Source organism: Hemitrygon akajei, unplaced genomic scaffold (assembly GCF_048418815.1).
Source record: "Hemitrygon akajei unplaced genomic scaffold, sHemAka1.3 Scf000061, whole genome shotgun sequence".
Taxonomy (NCBI): Eukaryota; Metazoa; Chordata; class Chondrichthyes; order Myliobatiformes; family Dasyatidae; genus Hemitrygon; species Hemitrygon akajei.
In genome coordinates this window covers 1,098,861-1,114,027 of record NW_027331947.1, presented here as the reverse complement: position 1 = coordinate 1,114,027, position 15,167 = coordinate 1,098,861, and the positions used below count along the sequence as shown (strand labels likewise).

The following is a 15,167-nucleotide window of genomic DNA, read 5'->3' as shown; positions in this document are numbered from 1 at the left end:
GAGATGTTGGAGAAGACAAGCGCCCCACTCGCTACAAGGAGAGCCCGAACACGTGTCCATGTCCGTGATCTGATTGGATACATCGCCATGACGTTATAGCAGTGAGATGTTATTCACTGGCTCTCATTTTGGAAGGGATTCCGTCTGCTATCGCAGATACACCAACAGCTTCGCACTGGGAAGCGGCCGTTCACCTGCTCCGTGTGTGCGAAGAGACTCATTCAGTTAACCCACCTTGTGATGCCCCGGTGAGTTCACAATAAATAGAGGCCACATTTCTGTCCGGAGTGAGCAAAGAGTTTTACTCAATCATCCCAGCTGCTGCAACACCAGCAACTTCACATCAGGGAGGAAGTTCAAATCAGCTCCGTGTTAAATGTTTAACCATCACGGTGACTGAACGCAGCTGCAGGTTCATGAGGGACTGTTACTGTCAGATTCTGCAGTTCTTGCGGCTGCTCATCGCATCCAGGACTGAACCCTGGTCACTGAGCATTGGAGGAGTCTGTTCTGCTGATGTTAGCCTTAAACTAGACTGGTGTTTAATATTGTGGATCTGTGAAAGATAAATCACTTCTGTATCAGATCCCGTGTCTCAGGTACTTACAGTCTCTACCGCACTCACAATGTACACTAGAGAGGCCATTCGGCCCATCTGGTTTCTGCCCATGTTTCTTTTCCATATCAGTATATCAAAATCTACCCCTGCCGTTCCCCTCTCACTCTCCCTGAGTGACAGGTTGCAAATAATCACCACTCCGTCTGATAGGAGATTTCCCTTGAATTTTATAGAATTATAGAAATCTACAACACATTACAGACCCTTTGGCCCACAATGTTGTGCCGACCATGTAACTTAGTCTCTAAACTGCCTAGAATTACCCTACCGCATCGCCCTCTATTTTCCTAAGCTCCATGTACCTATCTAAGAGTCTCTTAAAAGACCCTATTGTATCCGCCTCTACTACCGTCGCTGGCAGTGCATTCCATACACACACCACTGTTGTTTAAAAAACTTGGCTCTGACATCTCCTCTGTATCTACTTCCAAACCTAAACCTATTCCCTCTCGTGTTAGCCGTTTCAACCCTGGGAAAAAGCCTCTGGCTATCCACACGACCAATGCCTCTCATCATCTTATACACCTGCATGAATTCCCTGCATGATTTTCTCCGGGCTGAATAAGACGATGAGCTCACTGTGGTTGTGACGTTCTTCAGGGCTCTGGACGAAGATGGTTAAACTCCTTCTTCTCCGCTCTTTTCAATGTTTTAGGTCATTCTCACTAATTTCAAAGGTCTTCGCTCGAACTGCTGGTTTGTTACAATGCACCTCTGAAGTCTGACAGCAGACTAGCGAGTGAATCTTCGATGGAGCAGAGTCAGAAACCAAGTTGCCAGTCAGGGATTTGGGGCTCCAGAAAGAGATGGGGCCTGGAGTTTACAAGGAGGAGGAAGAAGAGGAATCGAACCTGCAGGATGTGGCTACAAATGAAAGATCAGACACATTTGGAAACTGCTTGATTGAAAAAAAAGGTGATTAATTTCTGCAAAATACTGGAGGAAATCAACAGATCAGGCAACAATTATGGAGAGGAATAAATAGAGAACGTTTAGGCCGAGCCTCTTCAGCATGCCTAGACTGTGTACTCCTCTGCTTAGTTGCTACCTGAACTGCACAGTTCCTCCAGCATTGTGTGTGTGTGTGTGTGTGTGTGTGTGTGTGTGTGTGTGTGTGTGTGTGTGTGTGTGTGTGTGTCTGTATTTCTAGCCACTGCAGAATCTCTTGTGTTTTATATCTGCCTTTGCAAGAGGGTTGTCCGATAGGCATCAAATAAATGGAATGCCTGTTGATATTGAGTATATTGGTTTTTGGAGCCGCTTTCTACGTTAAAACAGCTACACAGTAAAAACCCTGCGGTGTGGACATGAAACAGGTGCTAGCAGGAATGTTTAATGGCAGCTCGATTACCCATAAAACCCTAGGTTTAAAATTTCGCTGCCTCTGAAGCAACGATCAAATGCGCAGGCATCAAGGTCGATGACGTCGCCGAATAGCACGCATGCGCGCCGTACACAAAGGACCTCAGAAGGATCGGTAAAGGTAAGAATGATTTTCCGGGCTGCTATCTTAAACACCCACAGAGGGACATTTGCTGTCAACTCTGGACATCATAGTCCGCAATCCTGGGACAGTCCTGCTCTCTTCCCTCTCTCTCAGCCCCACGATCCGTACGCGGGCCCCGGGGAACTTCCGGCTGATGAGGGAATGGGAACCGATGGATCTCTCAGACAGAGCTGAGCTCCAGCTATCTAAATGCAAGGATTAGGAGCTCGGAGAAAGGGAAGAAACATCTTTTACATCACCAGTTGAGAAAATCACCTTTGTTCTTTCTCCAATCGTAAACAAGAGAAAATCTGCAGATGTTTGAAATCCAAGCAACACACACAAAATGCCGCAGGAACTTAGCATTAGTGCTCTTTTCCATAGATGCTGCCTGGCCTGCTGAGTTCCTCAGGCATTTTGTGTGTGTTGCTTGAGCTACCTCCTTTTGTTCTGCATTGTTCTACCCGTGAGAACATGTTTTGACCCATTCTCTCTGGGTAAATAACGATATCAAGCACCTTTGTCCTGGGCAACAAATAGCTTTCACATCACAAATGTGCCAGACTCCAATGAGACAGAAAGACTACTGCCCTTCTCTTTATGTTCACTGGCATTGCCACCACTGAGTTCAACACCATCTGTCACTTGGGGGAGGGTTCAGGGGATATATTTATGTACAATACAGAAACTGGTGTTACAGTATTGTTGTGATGCAAAAGTTGTTGGAGAATTTACAAGTGGGAAGAAGTGGAGTGATATTGGGAAATCTGACTTTTTAAAGTATCATTTAGCAAGCAAATCACATATGGATGATGTACAAAAGCTCTAGTGAAAAAATCCCTCATAACCCGCTACAGGCCTGCTGCATAGTTTGTGTGAGAGTGCACATGAACTCGATCAAACCCAAAGGAGATCAAAGTTCTTATCAATTGTGATTTGCTAGCTGTTAAAAGAAATACCTCCCTATTTAAAATTCAGTGTGCACGTCTTGTTGTCAGTGGGTAAAAAATGCACAGCACAAGGTGTTTCAGCACACTGGTCATTACAAATTAGGCGGGACATTGGTGGGAAGGAGGGGTGACCTCCAGTGTCCCTGATACCCTCACCTACAAGATATGCATCCAGCTGCAGCCTGTAACCCTGCACTTTAAGGAGCTGGAAATGGATGAATTCTGGATCATCTGGGAGTCAGAGGGGGTGATAGATATGACATCAAGAGAGGTGAGTTACACCCAAGGTGCAGGACACATTAAACTGGGTGAGAGTCAGGAAGGGGAATGAGGTTAAATATCCATTGCAGAGTACTCTTGTGGCCATCTCGTACGACAACAGATAGACCACTTTAGAAACTGTTGGGGGGATTACCTGGCAGAGGAATGTCAAATGGTTGATAGGGGATTTGTTAGTTTGGAGATTAAAACTAGCAGAGATCTAATATCCTGGTGGTAAGGCTTGCTATTGCTAGTGTGTGGTGGGGAGGGTGTGTCGTGAAACTAAATTTGCAGGGGGGAATTGGAGTCAGAATGCCAGAACAGATAGTGAAGTGGGTGAAATGAATTGACTTATATCATTCATATACATGAGGAGCAGAAATCTTCATATTACTTCTTCATCGAAATGTGCAATGTGTAATTTATAATAAATGGTTTATACATAGGACAGTGGTTATAACAGAAACACAATTGTATCAGCATAAATTAATCAGTCTGTTGCCCTGATGGAAGAAGCTGTCCAGGAGCTTGTTGGTCCAGCTTTTATGCTGCGGTACCATTTCCTGGAAGGTAGCAGCTGGAACAGTTTGTGGTTGGGGTGAGTTGGGTCCACAATGATCCTTTGGAACTTTTTATGCACCTGTCTCTGTAAATGTCCTGAACAATGGGAAGTTCACAACTACAGATACGCCGGGCTGTCCGCACCACTCTCTGCAGAGTCCTACGATTGAGGGTAGTACAGTTCCCATATTAGGCAGTGATGCAGCCAGTCAGAATGCTCTCAATTGCGCCCCTGTAGAAAGTTCTTAGGATTTGGGGCCCCATCCCAAACTTCTTCAACCATCTGAGTTGAAAGAGCCGCATGGCCACGTCCCACACAGCCGGTATGTACAGACCACATGAGATCCTCGGTGATGTTTATGCCGAGGAACTTGAAGCTGTTCACTCTGTCAACCCGAGATCCATTGATGTCAATAGGGGTTAGCTTGTCTCCATTCCTTCTGTAGTCCACAACCAGTTCCCTTGTCTTTGTGACATTGAGGAAGAGGTTGCTTTCTTGAAACCCAGACAGATGTTGTTCAGACCTCAGACAGAGTCAGCAATCAAATGGTTGAGCATAGTGTGATGAATGTGCTGAGCTGTGTATATCACAATGCAAGAAGCATCGTAGGAAAGCCAGATGAGTTCAGGACAGGGAATTATGATATTGTAGCCATTATTGGGAGTTGTTTACACCCAACAGTTGAGGGATTTAGAGGAACAATGTTGTAGGTAGATTGTAGACCATGTCAATAAACATAGGTTGATTCAGTAAGTGATTTTAACTTTACATATATTGACTGGGACTCCCATACTGTAAAAGGACTAGATGGGGTAAAGTTTGTCAAATCAGGACGTAGTATTCCCGACATAGAGGTGTGCAATAAGCTGTTAGGAAATGATCCAGCATTAGTGACAGAAATTAGTGTATGGGAACACTTTGTATCTAGCGATTGTAATGACATAAGGTTCCAAGTAAATATGGAAAAAGAGAGGGCTGGACCATGGGTTGAGATTCTAAATTGGAGAAAGGTCAATTTTGATGGTATCAGAAAGATCTAACAAGTGTGGATTGGGACTGGCAGTTTTTCTAGCAAAGGAGTACTTGTAAGTGTGAGTTCTTCAGAAGTGAGGGTGTAGAGTTTGTATGTGCCTGCCAAAATAAAAGTTGTAAGGTAACTGGTACAGGGACACTTGGGTTTCAAGAGATATTGAGAGCTCGGATATTTTGTTCCTCTAAATGTCTCAGACTGCTGGGTGCTACCAAGACTCATTAATGACTGACTCATTAATCATCATTCTAAGCCCTGAGCTCATCTGACTTTTTGTTTAGTCATCTTCTGTTGGTTCCTAAAAGCTTCCCAATAGTTTTTTGTTCTTTTGTCTGTCCTCTCTTTGTCTTTTATGTTGGCTTTGGCTTCACATTTCAGCCACGGTTGTGTCCTCCTGCCTTTCCAATGCTTCCACTTCTTTGGGATGTATCTGTCACTCAGCTCCCGAATTACTCCCAGAAACTCCAGCCGTTGCTGCTCCGTTGTCACTCCTACCTTTTCCCTTCCAAACATGTTTGGCCAGCTTCTCTGTTACAGAAACATGGAGAAGTTCAGTACAGAAACAAGCTATTTGGCCCTTCCAGTCAATGACAAAAAAAAAATTTAAGCTGTATAATGCAACTACCTGCACTGGGACCATCGCCCTCCATACCCATACCATCCAGGTACCTATCAAACTTCCCTTAATTGAGAAATCGAGTTCATATTCAGCACTTGTGCTGGCATCTCATTCCACACTCTCACGACCATTTCAGTAAAGAGCTTTTCCAAATGTTCCTGTTAAATTTTCACCATCCCCACTTACCTATGACCTCTGGTTGACATCCTACGCAACCTCAGTGGAAAAAGCTGCTTGCATTTACCCTATCTATACCCTCAATTTTGTAGACGTCTAACAAATCCTCAAAGCAATGTTTAATTTCCTTGTTTATGTTTAGAGCCTTTTTTAGGTTTATGAAATGATGAGGGATGTTGATCGTGTGGATAGCCAGATGTTTGTTACATTGGCCTTTATAAATCAAAGTATAGAGTATAAGAGTTGGACTGTAATGGTGAAGTTGTATTAGACATTGGTAAGACTGAATTTGGAGTATTCTGTGCAGTTTTGGTCACCTAATTACAGGAAGGATATTAATAAGTTTGAAAGAGTGCAGAGAAGGTTTACAAGGATGTTGCTGGGACTTGAGAAACTGAGTTACAGAGAGAGGTTGAATGGGTTAGGACTTTATTCCCTGGAATGTAGGAGAATGAGGGGTGATTTGATAGAGGTGTATAAAATTATGATGGGTATAGATAGAGTGAATGCAAGCAGGCTTTTTCCACTGAGGCCAGGGGAGAAAAAAAAAACAGAGGTCATGGGTTAAGGGTGAAGAGAGAAAAGTTTAAAGGGAATATTAGGGGGTGCTTCTTCACTCAGAGAGTGGTGGGAGTGTGGAATCAGCTGCCAGATGAAGTGGTGAATGCGGACTCAATTTTGACATTTAAGAAAAACTTGGACAGATATATGGATGAGAGGGGCTTGGAGGGATATGGCCCAGGTGCAGGTCAGTGGGACTAGGGAGAAAAATGGTTCTGCACAGCCATGAAGGGCCAAAAGGCCTGTTTCTGTGCTGTAATGTTCCATGGTTCTGATGTTGAAATTTCCCAGGGAAGAAATGGCTAACATGAGGGGGCATCATTTTAAGCTGCTTGGAAATAGATACTGAGGGGATTTTGGGGTAAGTTTTTTACACAGAGATTGGTGGGTGCGTGAAATGCACTTCCAGATATTTGTGTAAGATTCCCATCTGCATGTTAACAAAGGCTATTTGCGTCAGAGTGTTCAGTTACTGTGGGGCCAGCAGCCCATGCAGCTCAATGGTAACAGGGAATAATACCAATGGAGAGAGTCAAACTGAGCCAAGTCACAGATTGGAGATGGCAGAAGTGCTCCATTCTTACAGAGACAGGAGGAGCATCAGAGAGTTTGATGGTCATTCCAGATACCAGCATTGTGCCCAGTTAGAAGATGATTTCTCTCTCCAACTTGGGATGAACTTCACTGTAACAGTGTGATGTCAGATCACACCTTGACAACTCAAGTGATCTCATCTGAAATGTTGTCCTACACCCATTGATGGATTTTGTAAATCTTTTTTACAGGTTAAAAATGACAAGGAATTTGTCTACGGGAATCTCAAATACAACACGCCAGTTTTGCTGTCTTTGTCCAGATATTTAAGAAGTGCAGCAAGGGATTCACACGATCATCCTTCCTGCTGAGACAGTGGGGAGGGATTCACTCTATCATCTAACTGACTGGCATGCCCGTCATTTTACATGGGAGTTCACCTGCTCAGACAGTGGGAATGGATTCACTCAGTCATTTCAACTGAAGGTACTTCTGCAAGTTCACACTGGGCAGAGGCTGGTCATCTGCTGAATTTCTGGGAAAGGATTCACTTGGTCATCTGACCTAATGGCTCACCAGCGAGTTCACACTGGGGAGAGGCCATTCACCTGCTCAGACTGTGGGAAGGGATTCACTCGGTCATCTGACCTAATGGCTCACCAGCGAGTTCACACTGTGGAGAGGCCGTTCATCTGCTCAGACTGTGGGAAGGGATTCATTTCGTCATCTAAACTGAAGATACATCAGAGAGTTCACACTGGAGAGAGGCCGTTCACCTGCTCAGACTGTGGGAAGGGATTCACTCAGTCATCCTACCTACTGGTACACCTGTCAGTTCACACTGGGGAAAGGCCGTTCACCTGCTCAGAGTGTGGGAAAGGATTTACTCAATCATCCACCCTAATGGCTCACCAGCGAGTTCATAGTGGGGAGCAGCTGTTCACCTGCTCGGACTGTGGGAGGGGGTTCACTCGGTCATATAAACTGAAGGTACATCAGCGAGTTCACACTGGAGAGAGGCCATTCACCTGCTCGGACTGTGGGAAGGGATTCACTCAGTCATGTCTACTGAAGTTACATCAGCGAGTTCACACTGGGGAGCGGCCGTTCACTTGCTCAGACTGTGGGAAGGGATTCACTTGCTCATCTCAACTGAAGGTACATCAGCGAGTTCATACTGGGGAGAGGCCGTTCACCTGCACAGTCTGTGGGAAGGGATTCACTTTGTCACCTCACCTACTGAGACACCAGTTAGTTCATACTGGGGAGTGGCCATTCACTTGCTCAGTCTGTGGAAAGGGATTCACTGAATCATCTTTCCTGCAGAGACACCAGTCAGTTCACACTGGGAAGTGGCGGTTCACCTGCTCAGACTGTGGGAAGGGATTCAATCATTTATCTCACCTGCTGTCACACCAGTCAGCCCATACAGGGAAAGGGCCGTTCACCTGCTCAGTCTGTGGGAAGGGTTTCATTTCGTCATCTCAACTGAAGATACATCAGCGATTTCACACTGGGGAGAGGCCATTCTCCTGCACAGACTGTGGGAAGGGATTCACTATGTCATCTCATCTGAAGGTACATCAGAGAGTTCACACTGGGGAGAGGCCATTCACCTGCTCAGACTGTGGGAAGGGATTCACTTCGTCATCTCAACTGAAGGTACATCAGCGAGTTCACACTGGGGAGAGGCCATTCACCTGCTCAGACTGTGGGAAGGGATTCACTCGGACATCTCAACTACAGAGACACCAGCGAGTTCACACTGGGTAGAGGCCGATTTCATGCTCAGACTTTGGGAAAAAATTCTCTCAGCCAAATCCACCAAATGTGTATCACTGTTGACACTGGAGAGATTCCGTTCACCTGCTGTGAATGTGGGAAGCGATTCACTCAGTGAATTAACCTTGTGTAACTCTCACTTCAGCTTGCAGCTTAATATAAGGGGTGATAGGCCCCAGCCCGGCCAAACTTAAGAAATCTCGTTTGGATGGATGCTGTGTGATGTGTCCCCTGCTACAAATCAGTACCCTGAAATAACAGTAAACAATATGTGATTAAACAATTGAGCTTTGTAATTCTTACTTTGACCAGAGGGTTAGTAAAGAAAACAAATAAAAAAAAGAAAAAGGGCCCACTCTCTCCATTTGCATTTTCTCATCTCTCCCTGGCAAAAGACCATGAAAATCACTCTTCCAGACTCACAAGAAAGAACATTTCTGTCATTGGACAGCCCCAAACTCCAAAACCCTGTTATCTCTAGTCATAGCCTAAACATTGCTGCTACTGAGAAACCATTACCTCAGCTGGGAAACATTACTGAGAGGTCGTTACATCAACAATAAAACCTTAAAACTTGTGACACACTACTGGGTTCACACTGGGGAGAAAGTTTCAATGAGCTGCAAGCTGGATATTTGTCCATCAGCATTGCTGAATGCAATTTTGAGAGTGACTGTCGGTGCTGAACTCTGCAATTATTGCTGCTGCTCACCACACCCAGTTCTGCACCCTGGTCACTGGGCATGGGAGGAGTTTCTTCTGCTGCATATTCACCTTTAATGGGAATGGAGTTTAATATTCTGGATCTGAGACAAATAAATCAGTTCTATTTTAAACTCTGTCTCTGGTACTTACTGAATTTATAACACACCTAGTGTACAGTAGAGAATCAACTCACGCCAGCTGGACCCTGCCAGTGATTCAGTTCCACGACAGTCCTTTTAAATCCTCTCCTGTTGTTCATCTCTCGCTCTCCCTGGGTGGTGAGATCCACCACTGGATCCAGTGGTGACGGATTCCAAACAGACACCACTCTGTGGTGAAGAGGTTTCCTTTGAGTTTTCTGCAGAGTGAAGAAGTCGAGGAGAAGGAAATCAGAAGTGGGGCGTGGCAATGTCAGAGTAGAAACATTTTGAAGCTGATTGACAGAGAAAATCTTTTGTTTGTCTGACTGATGACACGAACAATACCTGTGGTGAAGTGCTCCACTGGTCGAGGAACATATGTCTGTTGGGAAATGCTTTATCTATTAAGGGAGTTGTTCCTGCTTGTTTATCTTGTAATATTGTATCCGGATGGTTATTATGGATTGTCCTATCTGAAATAATGTATTGATTAACATATAATCTTGTCTCATCTCATCTCATCCCATCTCATCTGCTCAGATCGTTGGGATGTCTCCCATGGAGGGTCATACTCGTTCAACTGATTAATGTTTCCTTCCATAGTGATGATTAATTTTTCTGAATTGGCCTCTCATTTAAGATTTCCGGTCTGTATTTCTTATCATAATTGCATATAAACACATGGAGTGCTGAATCCAGTTCTTTTTTGATGAAAATATATATACCTAGTTTTATCTGACTATTCTGTGATATTTTTTATTTCATGTGTGTTATTTCTCTTCCTCCATCTGTCCAAGATAGTGTTAATCTCTGTGGGTTTGACTGTAAATAGTCTTTTCTAAAGCTTTCTTAAGTTCTTGTTTATCTTTCTAAATTTTACTGATTGAAATGGGACCAAGATATTTTTATTTTAAAAAAATGTCGATGTCAGTATTGATGAAAGTGTTTATTGCCTGTGTTGTATTTGTTAATTACTGAGCTCTATTTGGTAGTTTTTTAAAAAGCCTTGAACTGAATTTTGTCAAAGGTTTTCCCTATTTTGCACTACTTTCTATTTTCTTCACTTGTTGATATTCCAGATACGTGGGTATCAAGAGTCCCGGTGAAGGGTCTTGGCCCGAAATGTTGATTCCCATCCATAGATGCTGCCTGACATGCTGAGCTCCTCCAGCACTTTGTGTGTAGCTCTCTAGATTTCTAGCATCTGCAGGTCCTCTTGTTTCCCAGATGTTTCTTGAAAGAAGAAGTCAAGAACAAGCTGGTAGTGGGGTTGTGTGGCTCTGTTGGTAAAATATTAAATAAAATCATTAGAAAGAAGTGGCATAGGGTTGGAAGGTGTAAAATCTGTGGGTAGAATTAAGGAACAGCAAATGAAAAAAGAATCCCTGATGAGAATTGTACAGAGACCCCCAAACAGTGGTAAGTATGAGGTCCTCAAATTACAATGGGAGATAGAAAATGCGTGCCAAGAGGGCAATGTTACAGTAGTCATGGGGATTGTCATGCAGGTGATTAGGAAAATTGGGATGGTGTTGGTCTCAAGAGGAGGAATTCCTTGAATGCCTACAAAATGTTTTTTTAGAGCAGCTCGTGATTGAGCCCACTTGGGGGTCAGCTATTCTGGATTGGGTGTTGTAATGAACCAGAATTAATTAGGTCACTTAAGTCCAAAGAACCTTTAGGGGTAAGTGATCTTAATGTGATCAAATTCACCCTGACATTAGAGAAGGAGAAGCTAAAGTCAGGTGGAATAAAGAGAATTAGAGAGGCACGAGTGAAAGATTGGTCAAAATTGATCTAAAAGAACATGGGCCAGGACGAAAACAGAGCAGCAATGTCTGGAATTTTTGGAAGGCAGAGGATATATACAGTGGCATGCAAAAGTTTGGGCACCCCTGTTCAAAATTTCTATTACTGTGAATAGCTAAGCGAGTAAACGATGACTTGATTACAAAAGGCATAATGTTAAAGATGACACATTTTTTAATATATTTTAAGCAAGATTACATTTTTATTTCCATCTTTTACAATTTCAAAATAACAAAAACGGAAAAGGGCCCGAAGCAAAAGTTTGGGCGCCCTGCATGGTCATTACTGAGTAGCACCCCCTTTGGCAAGTATCACAGCTTGTAAACACTATTTGTAGCCAACCAACAGTCTTTCAGTTCTTGTTTGAGTAAATTTCTGGGTTCACTCATAAGTAGCAAAGTACTGACTGTGGAAATTACAAATGAGAATATTATTCGAGTCACAGAGAGCAGCAGTACTGAAACAGGCCCTTCTAGTCCATGCTGACCTGTTTTTGTTGTTACTGCCTGGTTCCAACTACCTGCACCAGAGCCTCCATACACCTCCCATCCACATCCTCACCCAAATTCCTCTTTGGTGTCTAAATCAAACCCACATCGTCCACTTCCACTGGCAGCTCATTCCACACTCTCACCAACCTCTGAGTGAAGAATCCCCCTTCAGATTCCCCTAAAATAATTCACTTTCACCCGGAACGTATGCCCAATGTCAGGGTGAGAGGGAGGACGGGGCAGAGAGGGAAGACAGTAAGGGGAGGGGGTGTTCGAGTGCAGAGAGGGAAACAGAGTGAAGAGATTATACTTAATATCTTTCAGAAAAAAGTAATTGAACTTGCTGCAAACCTACTCTCCATATCCTGTACATTCTTAACCAAATTATTGATCTAGATGACAATAATGGTTGACGTCCAAAGTAAATGTTATTATCAGAGTACGTATATGTCACCACATACAACCCTGAGATTGTTTTTCCTACAGGAACACTTAGAAAATCTTTAGAATAATAACAGGATCAATGAAAGATCAAGTGGAGCATAGAATTCAACAAACTGTGCAAATGCAAATATAATTAAATATCAATGAATAATGAGAGCAATGTGGTGTAACCCTGGGGAACCTCACTAGGCTGGGGCCTCGAATCCAATAAACAGTCTCCCTGCATCACTCTCTGCTTCCTACCATCAAGACAACTGTGCATCCAGTGAGCCATCTCTCCCTGGATCCCGTGTGATCTGACTTTCCACAACAACTTACCATGCGAACCTTATCAAAGGCCTCACTGATGCCCAACTAGGCCACGATCCTGGGACAGAGGTGTCACCGATCAGAGGGCATGGATTTAAACAGAGGATGAAGAGGGTTAGAGGGATCTGAGGAGGAGATTTCTCACTCAGAGGGTAGCTGAAATCTGGAACACACTGCCCGAGGTGGTGGTGGAGGCAGGTCCCTTCACAACATTTACGAAGTGGATGAGCATTGAAACTGCCGAGATACAGTCAGCTATGAACCAAGTGCTGATAAATGGAATCAGTGTAGACAGTGAGTGGATGGTCAGAACAGGTATGGCCGGCCAAAGGCCTGTTTCCGTGCTGTGTGATCCACCACTCCGGACATGCTAAATTAACGATGGTGGCACTGCAAGGCATTGATTTCAAAACTCCACATCCCTCTCTAACCTGAAATAAACCAGACTGAACCCCTTTGTCACCACTGGGAATATCTGTTTCTGTCAAGGTAACATACAAATTGATCACTTTTGCTAAACAACTGGCAATTGATGAAGTTTCTGTGTCTTCTTCCATTAATGTTGCTGCCTTACTGCAAAACTAACCCTCTCACTGTGTCAGAATCAGTGATTAAATCAGACTCCGAACACTGTGCTTTCATCCCTGCACGTTATAACTGGAACCATCTCACTGAGGGTCTGATGGAGACAAAACCATGTCTTCCCACAGCTGGTTCCACCTGTTGGTGTGTCCTCTTTCCTCCACCTCCAGGGAAGCTGCATCTCCACACAAACTCCTCACTGGAGACGACTGTCTGTACCCGTGACACAGGAAATCACATCACTGTCACTCTCCTGATACCGTGTCTGACCTGCTCACCTCCGGGTATCCTCCCTCAACAAGCCTCTTCCTCAGTCACCATCTGTGAGATTTTTTAAAAATACAATCACTGTAGAACGATCTATCAGACAGCTCCTGTACCCCTCCACCCCGGACGATGGTTGCTGATTAAAACTCTCTCTCCTCAGCCCCTTCCCTATCCCCTTTCCCTTTGCGAACTCCAGATATGCCAGCTGATCCGAATCCACTGTGAGGACATTTATATCTCACAGAAGGATGTAGAAACCCGTGTTGTTCTCTGATACAGAGGTCACTGACACCCCACCGCCATCTCAATCTGCACCAACAGCCAATGACAGTGACAGCTCTTCCAGACACTGGGGCTTTGTAACAAACACCATGGTAACAGCAAGATTAGACAGTAATTCATTTGAAGAGAGGATTGTTGCTTCCTAAAAGGACACACCACCACTCAGCTGGCCGGGCAGCATCTATCAGAGAGAAAAGCCACACTCCCACCCCACCCCCCGCATAAAACAATGCAATCAGAGGTTTATGATCATTTTCAATATCAAAAGATTGCACTGACACAAACTGATGAAATGCCTCACAAGGAAACAAAATGCTGAGCAATTCTTTTTCAATCTGGGCATAACGTGTTTCTGGATCAGATAATGAACGAGTTGCATGTGCCACTTGTAGCCGTTCCTTATCATGTTATGATCATTTTCAACATCAATAGATTCCCCAGTGGGAATCGGAATGAAAATGTTTGGACACCAGGAAGTCCCGCTCGGTGCGGATAGTTCAAAGGTTAATTTATTATCAAAGCAGGTGTCCGTAAACAATTCTTGAGCTTTTTTTCTTCTCCAGAAAACCACGAAACAAAGAAAGAGCATGAAAGTCGTTCAGAGAGAAAAATCAAACTCCCACCTCAACCCCCGCATCAAAAAGACAGCATCCCGATCATCAAACCCCCAAAATCCACCCCTCCCACACAAAAGGGAACAATATCGTCGACAGCCCCCCCCCCAAAAAAAAAACCCTACCCCGCACAACCGCGGAGGAGCTGGTGTCACCAGTGTAGAGGCGGCCGCATCGGGAGCAGCGGAAACAATGGGCGACCCTGGAAGATTCACAGGTGAAGTGTCGCCTCACCTGGAAGGATGTTTGGACAACGGAGAGAGTTCGACCGTCCGGCCCTTTCACTGTGACACCCCGAACTCCACATCAAATCCGTCCAAACGAATCTGGGTGAACTTTAATGAGCAATAAATATAATTCCTCTCAGCGATCAGCTGTCTGAGTGATTCCCTGACTCTGAGAGGCAGGGGTATCTATGGTCCACACTGTCAGGGTGTTGAGTTTACCAGGAGTCAAAGACTGCAGGGACGAGAGGTTTTCTGTTGACTAATACACTGTGTGTGGACCCCGCTGGCAATTCTGGTGTTGTGACCCGAATCGAGACAAACCCCACGCTGCCCACTCCACCAACAACACGGCACAGCCGGACACATAACAGGGGACTTTACATCCCACAACACTGGATTCAGTGATGAAACCCGTGATTAATGTTGTTGTCCCACCGAAAAATCCATTAAAGTGCTTTTAAATACCAGCGCTCCCCCACAGGTGACGTAACACAACTCCCCCCCCACTCGCCTGACGTCACACATGGGCTCCCCACACCGGGATCTGCCCTGACGGGCGCGGTGTGTTACGTCACCCACGTGCTGCTGTGCTCGAGCTTTATCGGTTTAACGGCTGGGCTAGTAATTAAGTGTTTATAAACATAGACTGATTTAACTGAAACCCGCACATTTCCTGTGTGGGTCTGAATTGTGTGTCGGGATGGGATGGGAATCGA

The 15,167-nt window shown here is 44.6% G+C and overlaps 1 protein-coding gene across 1 annotated transcript in view; it reads left to right on the top strand.

The window, feature by feature from the left end:
- Positions 1-2,039: 2,039 nt before the first annotated feature.
- The window catches only part of LOC140721803 (uncharacterized), a 36,351-nt gene continuing 23,223 nt past the window's right edge, over positions 2,040-15,167 (top strand). Inside the window, exons 1-3 of the mRNA XM_073036614.1 lie at positions 2,040-2,102; positions 7,379-8,560; positions 10,067-10,073. Coding sequence (XP_072892715.1) covers positions 2,040-2,102; positions 7,379-8,560; positions 10,067-10,073 — 1,252 coding nt within the window. The remainder of the gene's footprint in view (positions 2,103-7,378; positions 8,561-10,066; positions 10,074-15,167) is intronic.